General features: G+C 38.7%; 1 protein-coding gene across 1 annotated transcript in view; it reads right to left on the bottom strand.

The window, feature by feature from the left end:
- Positions 1 to 26484, bottom strand: part of LOC149564305 (Rhodanese/Cell cycle control phosphatase superfamily protein) — a 228981-nt gene that overhangs the window by 34266 nt on the left and 168231 nt on the right. Inside the window, exons 4-5 of the mRNA XM_089827364.1 lie at positions 3730 to 3815; positions 3507 to 3611 (exon numbers count right to left, since the gene is read on the bottom strand). Coding sequence (XP_089683490.1) covers positions 3507 to 3611; positions 3730 to 3815 — 191 coding nt within the window. The remainder of the gene's footprint in view (positions 1 to 3506; positions 3612 to 3729; positions 3816 to 26484) is intronic.

Here is a 26484-nt window from a genome sequence, read left to right as displayed (position 1 = left end):
AAGGCTGAGTCCGTGAAAGAGGAGGAGAGCACTTCGGTGGAAGTTGGCGGTGAGGCAGCAGGTAGTGGGTCCACATTCTTTACCCCTCCTCAGCTGTTAACTTCGGCGCACTTGACTACTTGCACATCAGTCATTCCCCCGTTTGGCCAGCGCCATGCCCCGGTCATGATGACCCCTTCGACAGTGGCAGAAGTTGTCCCACGGGTAGTGACGGAGATGGTCCCACAGACAGAGACAAATGTTCCGCGGACAGTCGCCGAGATATTGCCAACAGTTGTAGCGGAGGTGATTCCAGTTGTACCAACGGAGCAAGTGTCACAAGCAAATATCGTTACCATCGCAGTCTCACAGAGAGCACAGTTGCCACCGCCGGAGCTTGAGCCTCAAGTTCATTTGGATGTCATTGATTGTGATGCAGTTCTCACTGTTTCGTCATCTTTTTAAGCAGAGGCCGAGTCAACCCTGGCACTTTCCTTGTGCATCTTAATCTATCACCCCTTGATACCTTAACTTCAAACTCTAGTATATCATCAGCCTGTAACCTTCTCTTTGATACCCAACGTGTGCTTATGAAATTATGTGATGCACCTATATCCAAGAGGCACACAATATTCTGCCCTCTAACTACGCCCTTCAAACAAAAGGGGTGACCAGTGAGATCACTAGAAAGGGAAGCTATAATAGGGGACTCTTGGAGGAGTGGATTCCTTCATCCTCTCCTTAAGGGGTTGCTCCTCACTTCCTTCCTCATCGTTGCCTCCTGCTACTCATCTTCCTCTTCCAAAAGTACCTCGACATAATGTATTTTACCCTTTCCAAGGCACCTGTGATCTGGTGTCCACGACTCTCGAGTGAAGCATAGCTTCTTCCTCCTCAACTCATTTCGTGTCTCAAAGTCCAACCTTGGAGGGGAAGTCTTATTTAGATTCTTGTTCTTTTGGATCGAAGTGGACCCCTTATAAGGTTTCTTAGGTAGCTGTAGTATAGAAGAAGGCAATTCCAGATCATGTGCGACTTTAATAGCATCATCCAAGGTGTCTGGTTTAAGAACCTTGACCAAACCCCTAAATCCATCCTGTAAACCCTTTATGAACAGCATTACCTTTCACTTTTCTGACATATCTGGAACCATAACAGAAACCCGTTGAAACTGATCAATGAAGTCATCTAAAGATCGACCCTGTTGCAACTGCGCCAAATCCCTGTCGTAGACCTCAATGTCCCTCCTGTCAATATGAGTACTCATCTTAAAGCTGAAAGTCGCGTAAGCTATAATGAGACCATGATCTTGGGTGACTAGCTCATGATGCCACCAATCATATGCTGCTCCCTCTAAATGCATTGTGCCAAATTAATAGCTTATGTTTCCAACATGAGTTTAAGTGTTAGGTAGGTGTCTAACTTGTGAATCCAAGCTCTAGCAGACATCTTACTACTGCCATCAAAAATGGGGAGGGATAATTTGTTCATGGCATGCTTCAAGTCCCTATTTTGTGCCCTAGGCCTCCTATCCTAATGTGTCCTCTCTGACTCCCTTTTTTTATTCATGTATTGAATAAAGGTCAAATTCTATTTTACCGGATCAAGGAACAAATCCCACTCATCGTACATAGCCATAACATTATCCGGAAGTAAGCATGTTGCCGCAGGTTGGGCTACCTCTTCCTTGACATTATTCTCAACGAAACGGGCATCAAGGGTTTGGTAGTGCTACGTGTGGGGGCCCTAGAAGCTCGGGGTAATCCTACCACACTACCACCTCCACTATGATGACTCGAAGCTCTCCTGGGTATCGAGGCTAGCTGTTGCATAGTACCTATAAGCTACTGAAGTGCGTTAGCTATATTATTTTGTTGATCTCTTATAGCACGCAAGGTTTCCCTCACTTCTTGTTCTTGCTCATCAACCTCTCGGGCCATTTGAGTGACCTGTACCTGTTCAACCTATATGCTTGACTCAAGGGTTAGCTCCTCATCAACCGTATAATTGTCCTCAATATCAATTTGGTCTGAAGGTCCTGTCTGTTCAAGTCAGATGTGTTTAAAATTATAGGGCTCCCTATTCATGCCTAGTCAAACATTTTTCTATTTTATCCAGCCTGAAATTCCAATGGTTACCCACGAGGTTGGCAAGTCTTGTGGCTCTGATAGCACTGTAAGAATCCAAAATAGTAGCAAGTTAGGAACACTCGACAAGATCGAGTTGCTATCTGCATTAGGCCAGTAACAGCATTGCAACTCGAAAAAGTTAGTTTGGGGGGATCCATTCATCTAAAGCATTACCTATGATTGCCATTGTCTTTAGGAATCTTTAGCTTAGTCTCTCTAAACCTATCCCTTTTGCTATTTCTTCTAAAGAAATCAAGTTAGATTAGGTAGAGCCATCCATAATGAGATTGAATTTCCTCCACAGTCCAAGTATAACCATGTAAGCCCCCTTGTGAATCCAGCAAATCACATTTTATTTACTGAGTCTATCCGCGCACAGTCAAGACCTGAAATTAGGAACCTTGCAGATTTCTCCCTAGATCAGTCCTAATATCAAATTGAGTATCCTTTTTCAAGAGAGTAGGATACACCTTCATGGATCTTATTATGTGTTGGCGGGGTGCAAAATCCCCAGCAACAATCTAGGCATTGGATTTGAATAGGGATTTGGACATCACATATGAATAGTTTTAACACAAGGTTCTTGACTGCTATTTGCTGGTTTCGGTATTGCTACCCCTATTTATTGGGTACTTGGGATGAAGGTTCCATAGTTCAATTTCACAAGTACTGTTATGCTATCAAACTATCTCTTGATATGTATGTTTTGATATTATCTCATCCGAAGGCTTGACTTTATATTTATATTGTAACCTATCTTTGTGTTTATCACACAATTTGTTTTGAGATTTGTAAGTTGGCTTTTATTCAAAATAGTTTTGTTGTTATTATCTGTTCATTCATTTCATGTTAAAAACTATATAATTTTCATATTTATACGCCTCTCCTCTCAGATTAATTGTAAATGTTTTGTCCAGTTCCTATTTCGTAAAAAAAATTACTTCATTAAATTTTAAAGTTTGAAAAAGAAGGAAAAAAGTATAAAGATACAATGTGCAAAAGTGAAGGTGAAATTTGCAAAGAAGATGAAGAAATTCCAATTCATAAGAATAAAATTGTTAAAATTAGCAACAAAGTGCAGGACCTCAGAAAAAATTTGTGAAGATATAACAGTTTCTATTAAGGAAAAACAAGATAGAAGCATATAGACCTTGGATACAAATGGAAATGCTTTGGAAAAAGGAAATACCTCAACCAAAGATGACCCATATTGAGCCTACATTGTTATTAAAGTCAACAAAATATCTACTGTGATCCTAATTACAGTTGACACCAACATCACATTTATTTGAATTTTGTGTAGGATTGCTCTTATGTATTAAAGAGACTATATGTTGCATGATGCTCCTCAAATAAAGAAAAAAAGATTTATAGCCATTTTGATTGGCCAATACTTACGAATAAGAACAGTGCCTAGAACAGCCGATATCTTCCCCTGTATTGTAACTAGACCTGCTTTGCCTGCATCTTGCAGTTCCTTTATTCCTTCCTTCTCAAATGTACCTGCAGAAAAGATGACGTCAGCACCAATTTAAATTCTTCTTAAATGTGCATCCAATGTTTGAAACTTAAGCCATATGCCAAAAGTTCACCCATGTTAGATAATAAAGCTTTTTCCTACCTGGTTCCACCGATTGGAGGCCTGAAGTAATATAGGCAAGGTTTTGATATCCTGCTTCTTCTAGCTTTTTTGCTGCAATACCTGATCTGGAAAGTATTTTGAAAAAGAATATGAGAAATGGAAATAAATTTTGAAATATAACTCACAAATGGAAAAGAAATTTCTTAAGTAGCATTAGATGTATAACTATTAGTAATGCGAATAGGTTACCAATCCCCTTCATTATGTTCTGAGATGAGTTACATCAGACACTGAAATTCAATTCACTCTTTGATTCAGACTCAAATAGGAACTTATGACTTTCTATGCTTCTTTCTATATTATAAAAACTTTTAAAATGGTTAGTAACTGAAGTGTGGGCATTTTGTAAATTGATCTGTGCAAGGAAAGAAGGTTCAAAATCTCGACACATTAGAACAAATGTTTAACTCTGTAAAAATTTAAAATAGATAATAACCCAAGACCTAGGGAAGGAAATAGAAACAATAAAACTGCAAAACAAATGATCTAAATCAAATAGCAGTATTTAGTTAGCATACCACAGGAGAAATACAAATATTCCAAAAGCAAAATAACATTAGGAGAACTGAAACGCCTGAAACTACATAGAATGTGTAACATCAGCTAAAGAGAGTAAGTATATATAGACTCAGTGAGAGGGAGGAGGTCGTGAGTATGAAAAGATGGATCTTAACAAAAGAAGCTCGATGAGGTACCCATGTGCATAGATATCACCTGAAAGAGAATAATCCCCCTTCAAGAAAACAGAGAATAAACCTCCCCAAATTGAGAGATAAAAGTAACATAGGCTCAAACCTTTGATTAGCACTCAGTTCTTCTAACATTTTGATTCTATTGTCACGACCCTGGTGAAACAGTGAAGGAGAGACCAAATCAATATTATGTCACTTACGGTGACAAGAGAAAAGAAGGAGATAAACAAGAAAAAACATTATGTTTGGCAGCAGATGTAAAAACTCTAAGTATGCTTCCGACAGAATTGCCAATGTCAATGAACAATATTACTGTGTGTCTTTGTTTTATTTAATTTTCAGTTATTATCAGAAGTACATGGCAAATGTTGAATCTAACAATTCAGCTTCAGATTACATATAATTTTATTTAAGTAAGGAAAACAGTATCTGAAAACATAACAAGAACCAAGTTCTCAGTAATCAACAACAACAGTGAACTTGATTTTATCCATAGCACAGTCCTTGCAATTGCCAGTTGAAAGAATAGCATGGAATATATATCAGAGTTGAATCCTTAACACAGCATCTTCCCTAATATCCTCAACGCAAGCCAAGGACACTGTCAAACGGTCTGATATTAATTCGAATGGCCTCCAATGCAGAATGTGGCCAGGAAAAGAATGACGCTCAGCTGCAATGCAGAATGCTGGTTGCATAGACAGGACATGTGACAATGCAGATTGCCAATCTGCATTATTTTTCCCTGTCAAATCCCAAGTCTAGCAGCAAACCAACTTTCAGCTTGATGTCTAGCTGATAAAATCTCAGACGCAGCCCAAGTAGTAAAAAACGACAGTCACAGTACCTCCAATCAATTTCCAAATGCACACGTTAAAATCAATTTCATTCAAAATACCTATCTCCGTAGCCACAGTGAACACAGTTGGAGAATTACGACAATTGCTTGCCTCAACACAATTGCCAATGTTGATTCTCAGACTTCTTCAAACCCTCAGCCAGGAAATTCAAGCAAAGAAAATATAATATTCAAAATTATTCTCCTTAGCTATAGGAATACAGTAGGAGAATGTTGGCCAATTGTATACTTCAGCACAATTGCCAAGAACTTCTCAGACGAGACCCTTATACTTTAGCAAGGGCTCACAAGTCAGAGATCAGAAAAAGCCAAAAAGGCACAAAAAACAAATATATTTTTCAAGCGTGCTTTTCCCAACGAAATGAGCTCTCATTTATAATCTTTCATTGGCCAAAGTTTCCTAAAAAACTCCACTTTAGAAATTGTGGAAGTTTCCCAAAAGAACTCAACACTAGAAACTTTCCAACACACTTTTTAGAAATATCACTTAATGTCATTATTATAATAATATAAACATTATTATAATAATGCAACTTAATAACTCATGAATAAATAAGAGCTCAAGAAATTATTAACTTTATTTACTGCAGGTGACAACCAACTGCCGAAGCCACCCAGTGCACTGCCAAAAGATAGACCTACTAAAAATAGTAAATCTATAACTGGGACCCCAAAAACACCCTGTCAGCTCACAAGGGTCGCTATGATGAGCTAACTCCAATTGCGTAGACCTGCCAAAAACGGGGACATTACAGCAGAAACCTCTAGGTCCTAGCCTTGTGAAAAGGGATTGGCACCTAGGAGATTGCATTTGGAGGGGGGGATCCTAAAGGGATCTCCAAAGAGATATGACCAATAAAAGGACAAGAAAAATCTGTAAGTGTTGAATAAAAAGATTATTGAAATAACAAATGAAAAAAAACATGGCAAAAGAAGATAAAAAGAAGCTAAGAGATATCTGGGAAAATATAAAATGGAATTGAACATGTAAGAGAGAATATTGAAACAAGTCCACAAGAGGTAGGGTTGTGCACTAAAAAATCTTGTGCCTTCTTTCAAGTATAATTAATTGGCTTTATGTACAACAGTTGACATGCCTAACAGTGACAAGTTTCTGATTTCTTTTACAAGTTACAGCACCGAGCAATTTAATATGATGGTTTGATTTTGAATACTAAGTTTCAGATTGTGTGGAGGAATAATATAGTCTCTACTGCTATAGGTTTGAAAATCCATATGCATAAGTTTGAAATGCTACAGAAAGTCCATTAATCTGAAACTAATTTCTGCACTATCTTTGGACATGATTACTTGATTACTTTAGCACTAGTTCATTAACGAAAAATGTGTATCAAAAGATATTCAATTGCTACTGACAGTACTATTAATTCACAGAGCTAAACAGAGATAAGCAAGCAATCTGTCCTTTAAGAGTCACAAACAACCAATTCTGAATTCCTGATGAAGGTGTTAACTTATTCATATAACAACCTATGATCTTTCAGCATTCAGAAACAATAGAAATGTTCTATGTATATGAAACAGACGATGGGTATTAACAACAGCAGTCAAATCAACTTGATACACAACTCTCGATATTTGAATGGAACTAAAGCAATAGATATCTGGAATATGCACAAAATCTTTCTTTTCTTCAGCCCCAAAATGAGTACCTACTGATGTCTCTCAGCCTCTCAATTCAAATTCCCAGGTACATTTGAGCAGCCAAGACTATGGGAGTTTTGAACCAGCGACCAACATAAACTATACCTGATTTCCATGACTACAGATGGGTATTATTGTCATGAAGAAATTACTTTCAAAGTAGAATCCAAGTTCTGTGCCTGAACAAATAAGAATTCACCACTGCACAATGGGTCCCAATATCATGCCAAAGTATCCATCCACAATATCATGGATAGATAGCATCTCCTTAAAATCCAAAGGTACTGGCCCAGTTTTCAAAATTATGACAAGGTCCTCATATACATCTTCACACCTTCATTGATACTGTTGAACAGATGCTAAAAATTATGCCCATTTCCAAAGGGCAAATGAGACCATATATAGAAGCCAGAAAATCTTTCATGGAAGTCTCATGTTACTGTACAGAATCCAGATATTCATGACCTCAAGTTAAATGCTAAGGACCTTTGATTTCCAGGCATTAATTCACACTCCCAAAGTGTCTTGACTGAAGAAAGAGTATTCATCAAATTATAGCTCGCAAATTCTGACTCGGAGAGTACATGGCAAGCCCAAAATTTTCAACTCAACAAAAGCTCAGCATAAACTCGGCAAATTATAAAGTACTAAAATATCTTAAAGACATATTTTTGTGTAAAATTCAATTACAAAATGAATTAAATCAAATAATGTTGAAAGAGAAAATGAGTGGATTCATAGCAAAACTAAAAATATTTTTTTAAAAAGCATTTTAACCAGCATTTTACTTGCCTTCACATTTTTACCCATGGTTTTCTTTCTATAAAATTGTGAGAGTTAAAAGTTGTGAAAACTTGCCCAGCAAAACAAGTAGAGAGTACTAAGTGATCCGGAGAGTACTTGGAGAGTTTGCAAACTATGTTTCAAATCATTAAAGTTACAAGAAGAAGCTTAATTCTCACCAAGGCTCCGTTCACAGCAAGAATATCACAGAAGTTAAAGAGAAAACATTTCAATAAAATATGATAAGTTGTTTGTTGATTCTTTTTATAACAGAAAGTTCTTGTGAGGCACACCTTCTTATTTCTCCAGTTCAATTTTATCTTTCATCTTCCAATGTTGATCCTACTATTAAAACTACTGTCTTTGCAATTTTGTCTCTGTAGGAACTTTACTTATTTTGAATGCTCATAGCAAAATCAATTCCTCCATTAAAATATCAAAAAAACTGGCCATCCAATATAATATTTATCAATATAATATCTGATGATATAAATTTGCAGAGTATTTGAAGTACTCCATAAATGCATAGTGAGATACCTGACAATACCCCCAACCTGAATTGGGTTTTTGTCCAATTCAAGAGGAATCCCAAGGGTTTTCATTCTCAAGCTTCTGAACTAAAAGCCAGATTCTCTCAAGCTCTCCAAGAGAAAATAACAAAATCAAACATATCTTGAATAAAACTCTGATTGTTCTTTTATAGACCAATGCAGAGACTCTTGGCTTTCCCTTTGCTTTGCCTCTTGATTTTCCTTTTATTTTGTCTTTTGATTTCCTCTCTTTTAATTTACTTTCAACTTAGACAAATAATAATAAAGTGACCTTATTAAATTTTACTGGAATGTTGACATATGAATCACTTCATTGAAAGTTGACATATGAGTCACTTTATTAAGTTAATTAATAATCACCCTTATGATTTACTTTTGAGGGATTATATTAAATAATTAAATTAACTACTTTTACAACCTTGATATTTATATTCCAAGGTAAAATAAGAAAGGGAATTACAAGGGAAGATAATTTAAAAGATGCGAAGGTTATGGAAACCAAAATAAAGCACACCAAGAAGGTTGCTGCTAGAAAAGATAAAGATCTTGTGAGTAAGAAAGAAGATCTAGAGCACACCAAAGGGGCTGCCGCTGAACACGTTAAGAATAGTGAAACCCACCATTAGAAGCATGAATATATGTGTAAGGGGATATACCTGAACATAATAATTTTGTATGTAACACTAAAATTAAGCAAACAAAGGGCACAATAATTGCACCACCAAACAACAAAGATATGTCTAAGCAATTAACCAACCATTTGGATAAAGAAATTGAGATTTTAAAGGGGTTCGCAAAAGAAAATCGATATGTGGTATTTAAAGAGTCATTAGGAGGGCTTGGGTGTTAAAGGGATTAGCCGAGGCATATACCCATTGAGGCTTCAACATTTGAATTGTTGTAGTCGGCATACAATGCCTATTGTTGTGTTTGATAATATTGGTTATTCGTCAATGTATTAATTGTTATCAAATTACCAATTGTTCATTAATGTCACTCTCAGGTAATTGTATGTGTCACTTGGTTGACAGTTGTGCTCCTCTTGGCAACCGTTGTGTCCTTTAGATATGTTGTGTACCACCAAGGAAGGAAGTCGTGTATAGTTGAATGAACTACAATCTTTACCCAACCATCTCTAGTATTCTTCTCTGTAATGAATGCATGAGAGAATAAAGATATATTTTACTCCTATATTTGGTGTACACACCCATTTGTATTATTATATTATGTATGTAATTTACTAGGTATGGAAATAAACATTTGATGTCCTTGCTTCGAAAGAAATTGGGTCAACATTGTGTAATGTACCCAACGCACAAGCGAGGAACTAGTTGGCTCTGATAATGTACGGTTTGCAACCAGGAGTCTGAGAGAGCCATACAACAGGAGTTGAAAGGGCCATACGGTAGCAAATGACAGACCGTACGGTGTGTAGGAGGGAGTATGAGTTGTCCGTACGGACTTCCCAAGGCATACGGTGGGTAGGATAACATGGTCGTACGAACTAGTAGGGAGCCGTATGGTAGTAATGTGAAGAGGCCGTACGGAAGCAGTATTAAGATGCCGTATGGTGCAGAGAATGGCAGTATGGTGAGCAAGGTAATTCGTGTGAAAGGAGGCTTGGGTGCAGTACAATAAGTGAATAGAGGCCGTACGGAGAAGTGATTGCAAGATGATGTGGCCGTACGTGAGTGTGTAAGCCGTCCAAACGAGGGTGCCAAGCAATGGCCGGCAGAGGATGTTGTCTTTGATTGCATATGCTAGAGATACCTAATTAACACCAATGCAATATGAAGAGCACAAAGATGGTTGATGTGATGCACGGAGATATAGTACGAGAAGGAGAAAATGCAGAGTAGTTCGATGACGCAATATGTAATGCAAATGCAATATATTTAACACAAATAACTTGCAGGTAACCAGATACCAAATAGATACACACCTGTGCCAAACAATAATAATATTCCACATACAAGAGATGTTCTGATTTTCAAATCTGAGCCAAGTACACAGACAAAATAGGGTGAGGGTTGAATCCCATCGAAACCGCATGAGCCAAATAGGGAAGATCTTTCACTTTCGAAATGGCGAACAATCCCAAACTCCAATAGGAATCCGCAATACAGAGAAATATAATCCAAAGCATACCTACAGACTACCTACAAGCCATGCTTAAATACCCGTCGGGAAACTTTTCGAGGGTGTACAAAGATAGCCGACCACGACACAAATTATGAAAACAAAAAAAAATGGGTCCAAGATAAATTAAATCAATCAGCCCGTTACAAAGTTTAATTTATTATTTATTTTATAACGGGAACGTTACACATTGCCTGATTCATGACCTTCAATCCCAATAAAGGTCAGAAGAGGCCACAAGGAGGACAAGACCAAGTGATCAAATGACCTTTAAATGTTACAAAACAAAGAAGATTACAAGAGCAAGTTGATGAAACATAGATTGTCGACCCAACAAGACAATCACCCATACTAGATGATACCAAACAAGGAGTGCGAAGGAAATCTTGATCTAACAAACATATTTGCATGCAATTGAGAACCTATCCATCTTAAAAGAACTCATCATTAGAGGATCTAGACCAAAGACCCTCAAACAAAGGGATTACAAGTAGGAATCAAAGTCTGAAAGTATCCAAGGTGTTGGGGATGTTGGAGGTGAACATGTAGAGAATGGGCACGTGATTGAGAGAGCGGGGAAAACACCAAAATGTAGTAGTCGAAACAGTCCACCTAGGTCTAATACACAAGGGAGCAAGCGAGCAAGAAAGATGGTAACTACTCTAACAAGTCTGAATGTGGATCGTCAAAAACTGTTGAAACTAAAATGTATATGTTGAAAGAGATTTATTTTTGCATATCCAGATATTGCAATCAAAACTAGAAAATCATTCAGAATAGCCAGGAAGGCTAAAATGATATGAAATGGACAAATGTATAAACTATGATATCATAGAGTCGAAACCTAATTAAAAATATAAAAGGATTGGCAAGCTGAGTGGTGGAGATCGGGTTTAATGACTCAAATTTTGAAATCCTTGGCCAGGGTGGATTGTCCAAACGCTTCAGTTATTTTGTGAATAACTATTGGGACTTTAATTAGGCAGATTCGCTTGAACAATTGATCTTGTTGATTGTCCAAACACTTCAGTTATTTTGTCAAATAACTATTGGGACTTCAACCCACTTGATTACTCGAATGGCAGGACCAAAATGTTACACTAAGAGGCATTGGAAGGCATGCGAGACTATTAGGGTAGAAAGGCTGTGAGCATTTCTAACAATGCTATAGGGTACAACCATCGACCAATTCACATAATTGGATGCTTCATCCATAGCCTTGTGGGACACACCCAGGAGGGGGTTTGATGCCAAGTTTAAATTGCTTAAAGACAACAATGAGATTGTCCGCAAAATTTATAATACCAAACAAGGGATGAATGAGAGTGTATAGGCTTACAATTATAAGCTCAAAGAGTTATTGGGAAAGTTAGACAATCAACCACAAGTTGAAGATGTGGTTCATTAAGGGGTAGATTTCCCCCATACGCAATAAGACGAAAGTGGTACCTCCACCTTCATATGTCAATGCCTATAATCAAGTGATAGAACATCGAGACTAAAAACAAGACATCCTCCTAAGGTAAGAGGAAAACACATCATGATGATAGCACCGGGCCTAGTAGCACTGATGAATCAACAACAGTCTAGGCCCTACGGTGAGACATGATGAGAATGATGAAAAAACTGAAAGCTAAGAAAGGGACCAATAAAGAGAATAATGAACTATGGTGTACAAAGTGAAAAAATGAAGGGTGCATAAAAGGTAATTGTCCTAAAAGGATTTTTTGCGAGACTTGCCAGGTGATGGGCCATTCAATCAAGGAGTCTCCATATAATTTCAAGACTAAAAGAACACAAGTACTCTCTACATAGGGAGAGTTCATCCCATTAAAAATCCAAAAAGTATTGTCAAATGGCTATGGAAATCAACTACGAAATCAAATATAGTACGACCCCAGAGGTCATCCTATCATACAGTGTTGAAAGTGTAACAAGTGCAGTCACTTTGCATGATACTATTACAATAAACAAAACAACAGGAGTTTTATGTGCAAGTGATGTGGTCTAGGGAACCATGAGGGCATTGACTTCCCAAAACAAAAGGGAATAAATATGCCAAACATAAAGGAGTCAAACGAGGAAGTATTGATGATCACCGGACTCCAAACTAAGAAAGCAATATATACTGACCCTCGTACAGAGAAGGAAAGAATTTGAGAAGCAAAGGGTGACATTGACTAGGTGATGACGGAGGAGAGAAGAGCCTCAATGATGCTACTAGTACTCCACTACAGTTGAAGTCAAAGAAAACTACTATAAGACAAATGTTGCAAGACACCTTATTAGTACTAGTATCCAACCTTTTGCAAACCATGCCACAATTAAAGGTGGCCATTACCAAAGTATTCAGTATAAATACACTAATTCAGAAGCATGACAAGCTAACGAAGAAGTCAGCCAACACCCTAGTCACTAACTTGATGTTGCTGATTATGGGCACTGGAACGAAACCAACTGTTATCGAGATGGTGATAATGGGATGGAAGTTAACAAACACCATTGTCAACGAAGATGAATTGAATGCTTGAATGCTCGGATACTTGAATGCTTTCCTTCTCCTTGCTTGCTTGATCACTTGATTGCACTTATGGTAAAATTCAATGGAAGGCGGATGCTTGATCATGGAAAATGGATGTGAAAATGAGAAAGAAAGGCTTCCTTTTAAACTAATCTAGGACACAAACTTCTAGAGAGGCCAACATAGGAGAATTAAATTCCAATTAAGCCTTAATCCCTAGAAATGGACCTAAATTAAATACAATTTAAGAGTTTACAGCTCTATCTAACAAATCAATTTTTCCACCAGAATAACTGATCTATGATCTGCAAAGCATCTTGTTGCAACCAATGACAACACCAGTATGATGATCCAACCAATCTGACACTTCTAATCATCTCAATCATCATCATAATGCCAACAAAGAGGTCCTAAGGGGTCTTATAAGGTCTTGTGATATATTAAGGTATCATAAGACCCCTTAAGAATTCTTACGACCACTTAGGCTTTCTTTCCACATATTAATGTATGGAAAGAGGTCCTAAGGGGTTGTAAGGAATCTTAAGGGATCTTCAGATATATAAATGTATCCTAGGAGCTTGTACGGCCCCTTAGGACCCCTTACAATACATTAATGAATGGTGAGGGATCTTAAATGAACCTAACATATCTTAGGACCCCTTACCATACATTAATGAGTTTGATGCAAGAGCATCGAGCTTGGATTTTGGTGGAGTTATGTTTTACATGGTTAGGGATGTGTTGGAGACACATTGGGGAACCTTTCCTCATGAGTGCATAGAGATTGGAGTTATTGGGTTGAAGTTAGAGTTGTTTTACCTTGCAGCTTGAACTGTATTTTCTGGTTTCCACAGGCTACTTGCGGGTGGTGTAACTAATTATCCTTAATGAATGAGAGGATGCGCTTTCCAAGGATTGAAGAGGGCCTAGAGTACTACCTTCTATCAAAGGTGCAAGTCCTAATTCATTAAGAGTTGGGAGATATGACCATTCTCCTGGGGTATCAATTTCCAGTTAGTTTATGCGTCAGGTTTCTGCGCGTGACTTTCGTGATGAATGTGCAGTTATCCTTAATGAATCAGCCTTTGCGCACTTAAGGGGTTGTAGAGGACCTAAATTACTAGCTTCAGTTAAGAGCACAAGTCTTGATTCAATTGGAGTGAGGAAATATCGTGATTTTTCTTGGGTATCGATTTTCAGCCAGTTTCGCGTGAAACATGTGGAGTTTTCGTCTTGGGCGATTTCGTATCATGAAATGGGATCTTGTTAAGAGGGAGACATGTTATTGGGTCATCTGTGGACCTAAATATAACGTTGTATTAAGTTTTGTTCCTATTTGTTATAGTTTTGGTTTAATCTTCCAAGGTGTACCTATAATGTAATTAAATGCTTGACAAGTTGACTTGTGGCTTGGTTGGCTATTTAAGGAGGGCTTGGGTAGTGTCTTAAGCAGAATTAGAAAGAAATTCAGTTCTGTGTGGGAGCTGGAGAGAAAAGATTCGAGTTGGAATCTGGAATTTGGAAAGAGAGTTTGTGAGAAGAGCTAGTGGCTGTGGTTTAGAAACAAGGTTGCTTGATGGCTTGCGAGCACAAGTTGAGATCTTTGAGGTTTCTACCAGATTGTTGTTGTGTTACAAATCTGGGCTAGCTAGGATTTGAGTTGGATATGAAGGGATCTTGCTGAACTAATGTAATTTCTTTGTATTTGGCCATAACCAAGAAGACCTTATAGCCCGACACATTGACTGTAATCAGTTGCTTTTATGAATAAAGAGTTGCGAATTAGTATCCAATCTTGTGTTTTTGTTATATTCCGTTGTGTAGTTATTTGCTAGGGGTTTGGACATCTCCATTGGGGATTCACCTACCTTGCACTACATCAGGTGCTATCAGAGCGAGGATTGATCTGGCTAGTTGGTTGATTTTATCAGAGCATAGTTGTTCCTAAGCGTGTAAATAGATCACCGAAGTTGAGGCAGTATGCACTAGGACCTTGGGTTGAGAGAAGTTGATCTAAGAAGATATTGATCTTGTGGTGGATTGTTCTTTCTGGAGTCCTAGGTTGTGAGGTGGCAGATTGTAGTTATGACTTGCAATTGCAGAGGAGTTGCAAATGGATCAATGGATGCAAAAATGGAAGATTGATCTTGTTGAGGCATGATCATAGAGAGTTTGTGGATTGCAGATCTGTGTTCCTGGACTTGTGATTTGGTTCCTAATTGTTTGTGCGAGGTGGTAGGTTACGATCTGACTTGCAAACAGCTCGAGGTTGTCACAAGGAGCCTGAGAAAGATTTGTTGCAGAAGGTTTGCAAAGATCTTGGAAGATGGCTCCGAGCGGATTGGACCCTGAGATGATTGCCAATCTCCATGATGTGGTGGAGAGGAGGATTAATGAGACAATAGCTCAGTGGATGTTGTTGTGGATGCTACTTATTGTAAAAGAGTTGAGAAACAAAAGAAAGAAGTTGTATACTATTGGAGTTGGAGTCTACCGATCCGGAAGAGAGTTGTCTGGCCAATTAAGAGACTTGTTGGAGAGAGAAGATGGCATAGCAAGGTCAAGAAAGAAGAAGTTGGTTTTGTTGATCAGTTTGTAGAGTCTGATGTGAAACTTGCAAAGCAACTTGAGACTGTTGCTGAGGATATTCCTAACCTTGTTGATGCTGGGATAGAGATTTGTTTTCATGATCAATTGGTTGAGTCTGACATAGAAATTGTAGAGCACTTGGTCGTGGATAATCAGGTTGTTGTTGGTGATGAGTTGCTTGTTGCAGAGCATCTTGTTGTGAGCAATCAAATTGTTGAGATTGAGGATTTTCATATGGTTGCTGATATGGATCTGAATTCATGTGTTGCTATTGAGAAAATTGAGGATCTGGATATTGTTGTTGATGTGGATTTGGTTTTGAATCTACATGTTGCTGATGTGGAGTTTGATGTTGCTGGTGTGGATTCACTAGTTGCTGATTTGGTTTTGGTTCTACATAATATAGCGGATCTGTATGTTCCTGATTTTCCCATCATTGATATGGCTGAGGATTTACGTGTTATTCCTATTGGGGATTTGAACTTACATGTTGCTGACTTGGTTTTGGAGTTACATGACGTTTCTAACACGGAGTACATGTTTGAGGATATTGTTAATGCTGGTTGTGATCAATTGCAAAGATTCTTGCTGAAGCATTATGTTCAGTTTGTTTTTGGGAGTGAGCATGCTAATTGGGTTGTTGAGATTTATTTAATTCTCATGTTTCAGTGGATGAAGCATAGATGGTTGATTCTCAGATTTGTTCTATTGACTTTGATGGAGTGTAAGCCTTTAGTGAAGATGACGTTGGTTGCAGATCTTTCTTTGGGCATCAAAGTATGGGACATACTTTTCTATTTAACTGGGGAGTTTGATGCAGGAGCATCGAGCTTGGATTTTGGTGGAGTTATGCTTTTTATGGTTAAGGATGTGTTGAAGACACATTGGGGAACCTTTCCTCATTAGTGCATAGAAATTGGAGTTATCATGTTGAAGTTAGAGTTGTTTTACCTTGTGGCTGGAACTGTATTTTCTGATTTCTGCAGGCTACTTGCGGGTGGTGTAACTAATTATCCTTAATGAATGAGAGGATGCACTTTTTAGGGATTGAAGAGGGCCTGGAGTACTACCTTCTGTCAAAGGCGCAAGTCCTAATTCATTATGAGTTGGGAGATATGACCATTCTCCTGAGGTATCAATTTTCTGTCAGTTTACACATCAAGTTTTTGCGCATGACTTTCGTGATGAATGCACAGTTATCCTTAATGAATCAGCCTTTGTGCACTTAAGGGATTGTAGAGGACCTAAATTACTACCTTTAGTTAAGAGCACAAGTCTTGATTCAAAGGATATATCACAATTTTTCTTGGGTATCGATTTTCGGCCAGTTTTACGTGAAATGTGTGGAGTTTTCATCTTGTGCAATTTCATATGATGAAATAGGATCTTATTAATAGAGGGACATGTTATTGGGTCATGTGTGGACCTAAATATAACTTTGTATTAAGTTTTGTTCCTATTTGTTATAGTTTTGGTTTACTCTTCCAAGGGGGACCTATAATGTAATTAAATGCTTGACTAGTCGACTTGTTGCTTGGCTCGCTATTTAAGGAGAACTTGGGTAGTGTCTTAAGCAGAATTAGAAGGAAGTTCAGTTTAGTGTGGAGCTGGAGAGAAAAGATTCGAGTTGGAATCTGAAATGGGAGTTTGTGAGAAGAGCTAGTGGTTGTGATTTAGAAACAAGGAGGTTGCTTGGTGGCTTGCAAGCACAAGTTGAGATCTTGGAGGTTTCTACCAAATTGCTATTGTGTTATAGATCTGGGCTAGCTAGGATTTGAGTTGGATTTGAAGGGATCTTGCTGAACTATTGTAATTGCTTTGTATTTGGCCATAATCGAGAACACCTTACAGCCCGGCATATTGACTGTAATCAGTTGTTTTTATGAATAAAGAGTTGCGAATTGGTATCAGATCTTGTGTTTTTGTTATATTCCATTGTGTAGTTATTTGTTGGGGGTTAGGACATCTCCGTTGGGGATTCTACTACCTTGCACTGCATCAAAGTTGTAAGAAATCCAAGGTGTCCTAGGATATCCTAGGATCACTTACAATCCCTTGGAATGTATGGTAAGGGGTCATAAGGAATCTTAAGAGGTCCCACAATACATTAATGTAACTTATGACCCCTTGGGATCCCTTACCATACACCTCTATATTTTAAGAGGTCCTTGGGGGCATAAGGGGTCATAAGGTATTTAGAGATACATTAATATATCATACGGCCCAATACCATACATTATGTAATGTCCCCCTAAAATAAGATTTAATAATTAAGAGTAAATAAATAATGAGATAAAAAATAATGAATATATAATAATGATGATAAATCTATTATTATTATCATCATATTTTATTATTATACTTTTAATGTAAGAACATATAATTAATATAAATTAATAATTCATAATTACATACCCTTTACTAATAAATGTAACTATATACTAATCAAATATTTTTAATATAAACGAATATGCTAAATATTAAATTATGAATAGCCACGGCGTTCAACCTATACTCATATATTAGAATGGATGAATGTCGACAAAAAAGGAACATCAAGAAGGATTTTGGGACTCAATTAACGAACACATAAAAGACTTATCGATCGTTGTCGAGACATACGCAGATTATACAGATATTCACAAGCAAATAGAACTAAAGGAACATCATAATGAACATATTATGAATACCATCGATAGAGTAATATTTCATATAAAGTGAAGGGATTGATCAGATTATTTAAGGAAGTATCAGATTTAACATCGATCCAAAATAATTATGGTTGACAAGCATACGAACAATAGTGGGCACAATTGAATAACTAAACTATAACAATAATAATAGGTGATGATCATACATAATCAAACAAAGTCGCAACCTTCCATCTCCAGAGCCGACGCATATGAGCCATGACAACCGTGGAGCGTGGAGGGAGGAATAGGAAGCAGCGTTGAAGGGAAAAACCAAACCAGTGGATAAGACAAGAACTATGGCACCGGACAGTGGCAATCAACTACTACAAGCGAACACAGGAGGATATCGCACGAGTCGCCTGAGCCAATACGGGAATGAATAGACATCAAACATGAACCCAATACGACCGTGGAGGAATAAATATACTTCGAGTTTCATGTACCGAGCGTAAGGGGAACCATAGCACTGGCACATGCAACACTTCATATCCACGCAGATGGAATGAGAAACAAATAAGAGAAACTACTAACTCATGTAGCGACAGATGTATACCAACTTACCTGAAGCGATAGGAAGGAAATGAACATTCATAGTCCAATCAACATCCACACAATAACATTTGACTCAGTATCTTATAGTATTTTCTTCTCATGTTACCAAGCTCATTCAATTTCTATTATTGTTTGCAAATGGACACATTCGAACCCATCTCCTCCTTCAATATCGGGATCTGCAACTCGGTCACTCAAAATAATCGATTTCTTTTCATGTAATATTATATCCAGTATATGAACAGTAGCTTCTTGAAGATAATCAAAGTATATGCTAAGAGTATCAAGCAGAAAGGAACATATACATGTATAGAGCAGACTGAAAGGGACATATACAGATTGAAGTGAAAATAACATAAAGAGAAGAATCTGCAGATATCTGAGATTGGATTCAAATTTGTAGAGACAAATTCTTAGTTAGATTATTATATCTTAGTGGGTAATTCCAGGTCAGACTCACAGCTTTAATTGCATTATTATAAGGGAATAAATCAGCCACATACAAGGACATCCTGGATAATAACGATGGAAATCAGACTGTAGATTCATAGATGTAGCAGACCTTTATTCAGATGCAATTCAACCATTATTAAGAGAGATTACCATTGGATAGAGTTTTGAATAGACAAAAATCATAATGTCCAACAAGGGGACATCACACATTAATGTATGGTAACGGCTCCTAAGGGGTGTTAAGTAGTCGAATGATACATCAATATATTTGAGGGGCCCTTAAGACCCCTTAATACCCTTTACCATACAATAATGTATGTTGATGGGTCATAAGAGGTCCTAAGGGGTCCTTGCATGTCCTAGGAGCCCTTGGGATACCCTTACAAACCCTTAGGACCCCTCACGTCACTGTACATTACTGTATAGTAAGGTCCTAAGGTGTCTTAAGGGGTCCTAGGATATCTTAGGAACCTTTAAGACTCTATAGGATCCCTTACCTTATATTAATATATTACCATATATTAATATATGATAACTGGTCCTCAGGGGTTGTAAGACGTCTTAGAATACATTAGTCTGTCCTGGGATCCTTCGCAACCCCTTAAGAACCCTTACGACACCTTAGGACCTCTTACCAAACATAGGAGTATGGAAAGAGGTCACTAGGGGTCGCAAGGGGTCTTAAAGGGTCCAAGGATATCCTAGGAACCCTTAGGACCTTATCTCTCCCTCTACTCTTTTATGGCCTCTCCCTTTATCTCTCCCCCTCTTAGGACTCCTTACTCTTTCAACTCCTTAGCGCTCTCTCTCTCTCTCTCTGTCTCTCTCTCTCTCTCTCTCTCACTGTAGTCAGAATAAAGTAACTATTGTTCTTAGTACTTGTTAAAGCTTATGTGGGTTGGGTAGTTAGGAGGTGAGGGAATGCGTCAGTTGGTTCTCCCAACCAACCGACCCTTCTATAAGTACTTGGAATATTGTCAATGTACTCACGATTTTTGGTATGAATAAATAAACCATTTTCTCACCCATTGGTATTGTGGTATTAAGGTGCCTTCTATGTTTGCTTCATGTATATATCAATTACATTACTCTGTGAACTTGAGTTGTATTTTCATTCTACATTTTTGGTGTCGTTGGCTAAGTCCAAACCTAGAGGTCGACGAGATGGAGTAATGGGAAGGCCCTTTCTACCACTTATACAAGTAACAAATAGTGATGGAGAAGAGGAGGAAATAACCATGGAAGATTGTTAACACGCGATCTGGTGATAGCCTGGGAAGTTGCGATCGAACAGTACGTACAAAGAGAAACCCGTGAGAGAACGGTTCCTGAAGGTACGGTATGCGACGAACTTTCGGTGCGACCAGCTGTGTATGATCTACTGGGACAGATTCCTCGCTTGTTGGCACGCAACTGGTTACATGTGGAGGAAGAAAGAGCCAAGAAAAAAAAGACACTAAACCAATTCATGCCCCTAATTCCAAACATATATCCGAGGCAGGTACCAGGAGAAGAAACCGAGGAAGTCGCTTTGAGGACACTATGTCTCCAACAGCAGGAGGAGAGAAGTCATAACTTGAAGGAAGCACAAGGGGATTCCACCAGAATCCAAGAGGGGTTGATTGAGCATACAATCAAAGGCATGGCCAATTTGGTCATCTTGGAGACACTAGGAAGAAAGTTAGGGCACAAAAATGCAGAGATACCTACACAAAGAGACCTCCAACAGGTGCAAAGTCCTAGAGAAGAGGATACTTCCAGTAATCAAGAATCAAAATCAGACTCCTCATCGAGAGGGAAGTTCTAGTTAGGAGGAGGTATTCCATCAGTAGGGAGAGTTTCATCGGTAGGTTCCATCAGAAGGAGGTATTCTATCAGGAGGGAGTGTTCCATCAAGAGGAAGAGTACCATCGGGAGGAAGTGTACCATTGGGAGGGAGTGTTTCATCAGGAGGAAGAGTTCCATCGGGAAGGAGTGTTCCGTCGGGAGGGAGTGTTCCATCGGGAGGAAGAGTTCCATCGGAAGGGAGTGTTCCATCAGGAGGAAGAGTTCCGTTGGGAGGAAGTGTTCCATCGAGAGCAAGAGTTCTGCTAGGAAGGGAAAAGGCCAACATAATGGCAATATACAAACATGAATAACCGAGGTTCACGGGGGACGGCTCGGAGGACCCCGCGCGCCACTGTAAAACATGCATAACCATATGGCAAGCCAACAGAGAAAATGATGCAACTGAGTGGCTAAAAGCTTTACCTACCACACTAAGGGGTATAGCCATTGACTGGTATACCGATCTAGAGGAAGGAAAGAAAAACACATGGAATAATATCCACACAACCTTTGAAAGAATTCAAACTCCTGAGAGATGATGATGAAATAGTAACAGAGATTTATAACACAAGGCAAGAGAAGAGTGAATCTGTTAAAACCTATAGTAGAAGACTAAAAGAGCTGATAGGAAAACTTGACAACAAACTTGCGGATGGACTAAAGAAAAGATGGTTCATTGAAGGATTAACACCGTCCCTTAGGAAAAAGATGAAAATAGTCCCACCATCAACCTTTGGGGATGCCTATACTTGTGCAATGGACATAGAAAGCGAGAGCAAGACTTCCAAGGCAAGAAGGCATGGAAGCACGAGTGAAAGTTCTGAGGAAAGCGAAGATAAATCCAAAACCATCCAAGCCCTAAGAAAAGACATGAGGTGATTAATGAAGGAAGTGGCAGGGAGTAAGGAAGAAAAGAAAGAAGGGAGGGAGCTTCGATGCACCGACTGTGAAAAAGAAGGCCATACAAAAGGAGAATGTCCAAAGAAAGCATTTTGTGAAATTTGTCAGGTACTGGGGCATGTAATTAAAGATTGTCCCTACATATTTTAAAACACGGAGCACTCAAGTATTCTTTACCCAAGGAGAGCAATCTACACCACCCTCCACCCCTCCAAAGAATACAAATACAAAAGCCTCACTAGGAGGATACAAAAGTAACGGAAGAGGAAGTAATAATAATAGCAACAACAATAGCAATAACACAGACCACGGCGAGCAATCCAATATGATTCTAAGGGAAGACCTATGATCCAATGTAGAAGGTGCAATGAATGGGGACATTTTGCTCGAGATTGCCAGGATGAAGGAGGAAAAAATGGAGGAATGTTGTGTAAATGCTGTAGGCCAAGCAATCATGAGGATGCGAATTGCCTGAGGCAAAAGAGGGTAAATATGTTAGACATTGAAGATCCAGAAGGCGAAATTCTTGCAGTTACAAGGATGCAAGCCAGAAAATTAGCCTATCCAAATGCTACTACGGAGATGGAAAGATTTCAGGAAGAAAAGAAGGACATTCAAGATAGCATGGGAGAGGAAGGGAAGACAAGGCCAGAAAAACCTACTTCGGGTAGTGGTGTATCGAATATTGTGAGGCAAGTACTGGAAACCACTATCCCTGTGAAAATCGCTGATTTATTGGAAATGTTACCCTAGTTGCAGGTAGCATTAACACAGGGGCCTATTCACTATAGGAACGGGGAGAACACCAGTCGTAGTAGAGATAGAGATATTAGGGTGCAAGCTTTCAAATACTATTGTTGATGGAGGTTTCAGCGTAAATATTTTCTTCGAAGAAACGTGGAAGGAAATAGGAAAACCGACACTCTGGCCACCGACATTTCAATTAGTGGGAGCCGACCAACATGGAATAAAGAGTATAGGAACCTTGATGGGACAAAAAGTCACAGTCGACACTCAACAATTTTTTTTTAGATTTTGTGGTCATTACCTTGGAGAAGAAAGGGTACGATGCTTTATTAGGAAGAGGATGGTTAGTTACAGCAAAAGCCGCCCATAACTGGAAGCGGAACACTCTATCTATTGAGTCTAAAGGAAGAAAGTACATCATAGATCTCAAGAATCAGACAATAAGTTAGGACCTAGCATCAGACTCCAAAGGGGAAGACTGTGAAGGGATAGAACCAGACAAGGAAGGAGTGCTTAGATTAGGGGAATGCTCAGACGACAACACAAGTTCCCTAAATGGATTATTCAACTAGCAAATGGGAGACTATGAAGTTTTCCATGCAGAATGTAATATGCTGCAATTACAAGATTCTGAGTTGGAAGAATGATACTCGGAGGGGTACACGAAGTATAAGGAAGGTGGGGCAACCCTCAACAAGACACTTGCACACATTTTTTTAAAAGAGGTGGAATACAAGGAGGCCAAACTCCAAACTTTAAACCTGGGAGAAGTTGATCAACCCAAAGAGATTCTGATAGGGAAAGGAGTCGTACAAGAGGGAGCAATAGTCGTACGAGGGAGAGGAGCCATAGAAGGGAGAAAAGGAGATGTACAAGGAGCAATAACTGTAAAAGGAGCGAGGGTCATACTGGGGGGAGAAGTCGTACAAGAGGAAGCAATAGCCATACGAGGGAGAAGAGTCGTACAAGGGAGAAAAGGAGCCATACCAAAAGCAATAACCATATGAGGAGCAAGAGCCGTAAAGGAAAGAGAACTAGTCGTACGGTCAGCACACTAGGTGGAAGAAGCGGCCGTACAAGAACAGTGGAAGGAAGCATGGTGTACGGAGGTAGTCATACAAGGGGCAACAAAGTGTAAGACTGGTGTACGGAAGGAAGACATCAGGCAAACATTTTGCACAGTCGTACGAAGGATGACACCAGGCAAGCAGTTCGTACGGAACCCATACTCCATAACAGGTTCGTAAGAGGAAGTCATACTCGTACTTATCTCCAGAGCAAGTCCTATGAAGGAAGGTACAGTGGTAGTTACTCTTTGGAAACACGAACATATACTACGGCCGTACAAAATCGAGAAGAGGTATGTATAGAAAGGTGTAGAAAGACACGTCATACGAACGATTGGCACACTTGGCACATACAAACAAGGAAATTTGGGAAGTGAGGCATCACCACACAATAGTCAAATTAAGTATAGGAAACCTGAGCAGAGGGAACATTATTGATTCCAAAAGGAAGAAGCCTATGGCACTGAAAGCGAAGGAGGTAAGAAAGATGGCAAAGGGCAAGGGTAAAATGGCACAAAAGATTACTGCTAAGAATATCACATTTGAAAGTGTGATGGGAAGCGAATGTAGGACCTGGTGGGAGAAAAGCAAAAGAGGATCATCCTCTGAAAAAGGTGATGTGCACAACCGAGGTAGATAAAATAATTTTCATGCTAATCTTTGAAAAACTACTGCCTCTCATGGAGACCCCTGCAGTTATGAAAGTTGCCTTCGGAGGACTTTCTTGGAACTCCAGCAGGGAAAAAGCTTGGCTAAGGAATGGGAGTTGGAAAGGATAACTCTTCAAGATCAATGTAAAGCAAAGAAATTTGCCATGGAGGGTGGGAGGATAGAGAAAACTGACTTGGAAAGCAAGATAGCCACAACAGAAGCAAAGAAGATGGACGCCCGAAGGGTACTACAAGGTGTTCAAACAAAACAAAAGACAATTGAACGTGACCTGCAACAGGTATGGGGAGCTCCAAGTACATGGATTTCTTCCCATCCCTCTTCTTAAAATCAAAGTTTTTTTTGTTTCCATGTTCAGCAGTTGTCTGGAAGACAATTTCATTTTTTGGGGGGATAGATGCAGTCAAAATAAAGTAACTATTGTTCTTAGTACTTGTTAAAGCTTATTCGAGATGGGTAGTTAGGAGGTGAGGGAATGCGTCAATTGGTTCTCCCAACCAACCAACCCTTCTATAAGTACTTGGAATATTGTCAATGTACTCATGATTTTTGGTATGAATAAATAAACCATTTCCTCGCCCATTTGTATTGTGTTATTAAGATGCCTTCTATGTTTGCTTCATGTATATATCAATTACATTACTCTATATCATTTGCATTACTCTATAAACTTGAGTTGTATTTCAATTCTACACACACACTCTCTCTCTCACACACACACACCATATCTCTCCCCTTCTCATCCTCTTTTCTCGGCAACATCTAAACAAAAAAACTAGTCCTACGGGTTCAAATTATTAAGAAGGGAGGTGAATTAGTTCAACCAATTAAAAAACTTTTCAACCTTTAAACTTTTATCTCAAGAACAAATCGATAGAAGCACATAAAATCATTCAACACATAAACACTGTTGGAAATAGAGATGGAGTAACTGAGAGGGGAGGGGTGAATCAGTTACCACAAAAATAAATCCACAGGTCCTTGGATGTCTTAAAATATAGTTGTTGCTGATACTCAGTAACCACACAAATAAATGCTGAAACTTGATAGATGTTTTGTTAACTTATTAAGCATTTAAAGTGATTAACATGCATGCATAAAGAAATAACATGAACACAAGAGACACCAGATTTAACGTAGAAACCCAATTTGGGAAAAACCACCAAGTAACTAGTTACCAATTTTCACTCTTCTGAAGTAAGCCCTGTTAGGAGCCAACCCTGTTAAAGGTTACAAAACACACTGTTAGGTGTGACCCTGTTAGAGGATTTAATCACCCTGTTAGAAGTGGCCTTGTCAGAAGTCTCTAGAACAATTCAACTGAATTGTCACCTTGTTAGAGGATTTACAGAATGGCTATTAAACCAACTCTGTTAAGAGATTTTGAATCACTGTTACAATGATTAGAAAGCAACAATGAAGTGATCTGAAATATATGCAACTTATCTTTGCTGAATACAGATCTCTGTTCTGCTTTACTAGATCCTCACTGATCGAATATAACTTTGCAGCTCCATAAGCATATCTAATCCTTCTTCAACATTCGCTCATATATTCAATATTCGCTGATTCCATATCCATACATTCGCACTCTTATGCATCCAAACTCTTACATCTTATGAATTCACAACTTGACCTTTCATATATACCTTACAGATTGTCAAGTCGGCTCAATTACAAGTTACAACAACTGCAAAACATAAATTAGTCGGCTACAAACATTGCACAAAACAATTAAACTTAATTCTTTAGAATAATAAAACACTTTGCTGCCCAACCCAACTCGGTGACCACTGCTCCAGAATAGTTTCCCCAATGTTAACCAAGTGAAGCTCGGTAATCACTGCAAACCTTGCAACTTCCTTCGGAGACCGAGTTAACTTGGTAAACACTGAACTTCCTTCGTTTACCGAGTTAGCTCGGTAAAAGCTAACTTTCTTTTTGATGACCGAGTCAACTCAGTAGACATTATCTTTCCTTTTGTTAACCTTGGGAGCTCGAGTAACATTAACTTTCTGCTACAGAAT

Source organism: Cupressus sempervirens, chromosome 4, assembly GCF_028749045.1.
Source record: "Cupressus sempervirens isolate cs-2001-9-10 chromosome 4, ASM2874904v1, whole genome shotgun sequence".
Taxonomy (NCBI): domain Eukaryota; kingdom Viridiplantae; phylum Streptophyta; class Pinopsida; order Cupressales; family Cupressaceae; genus Cupressus; species Cupressus sempervirens.
The sequence above is the reverse complement of the archived record's forward strand: the minus strand, read 5'-3'. Positions and strand labels throughout refer to the sequence as shown.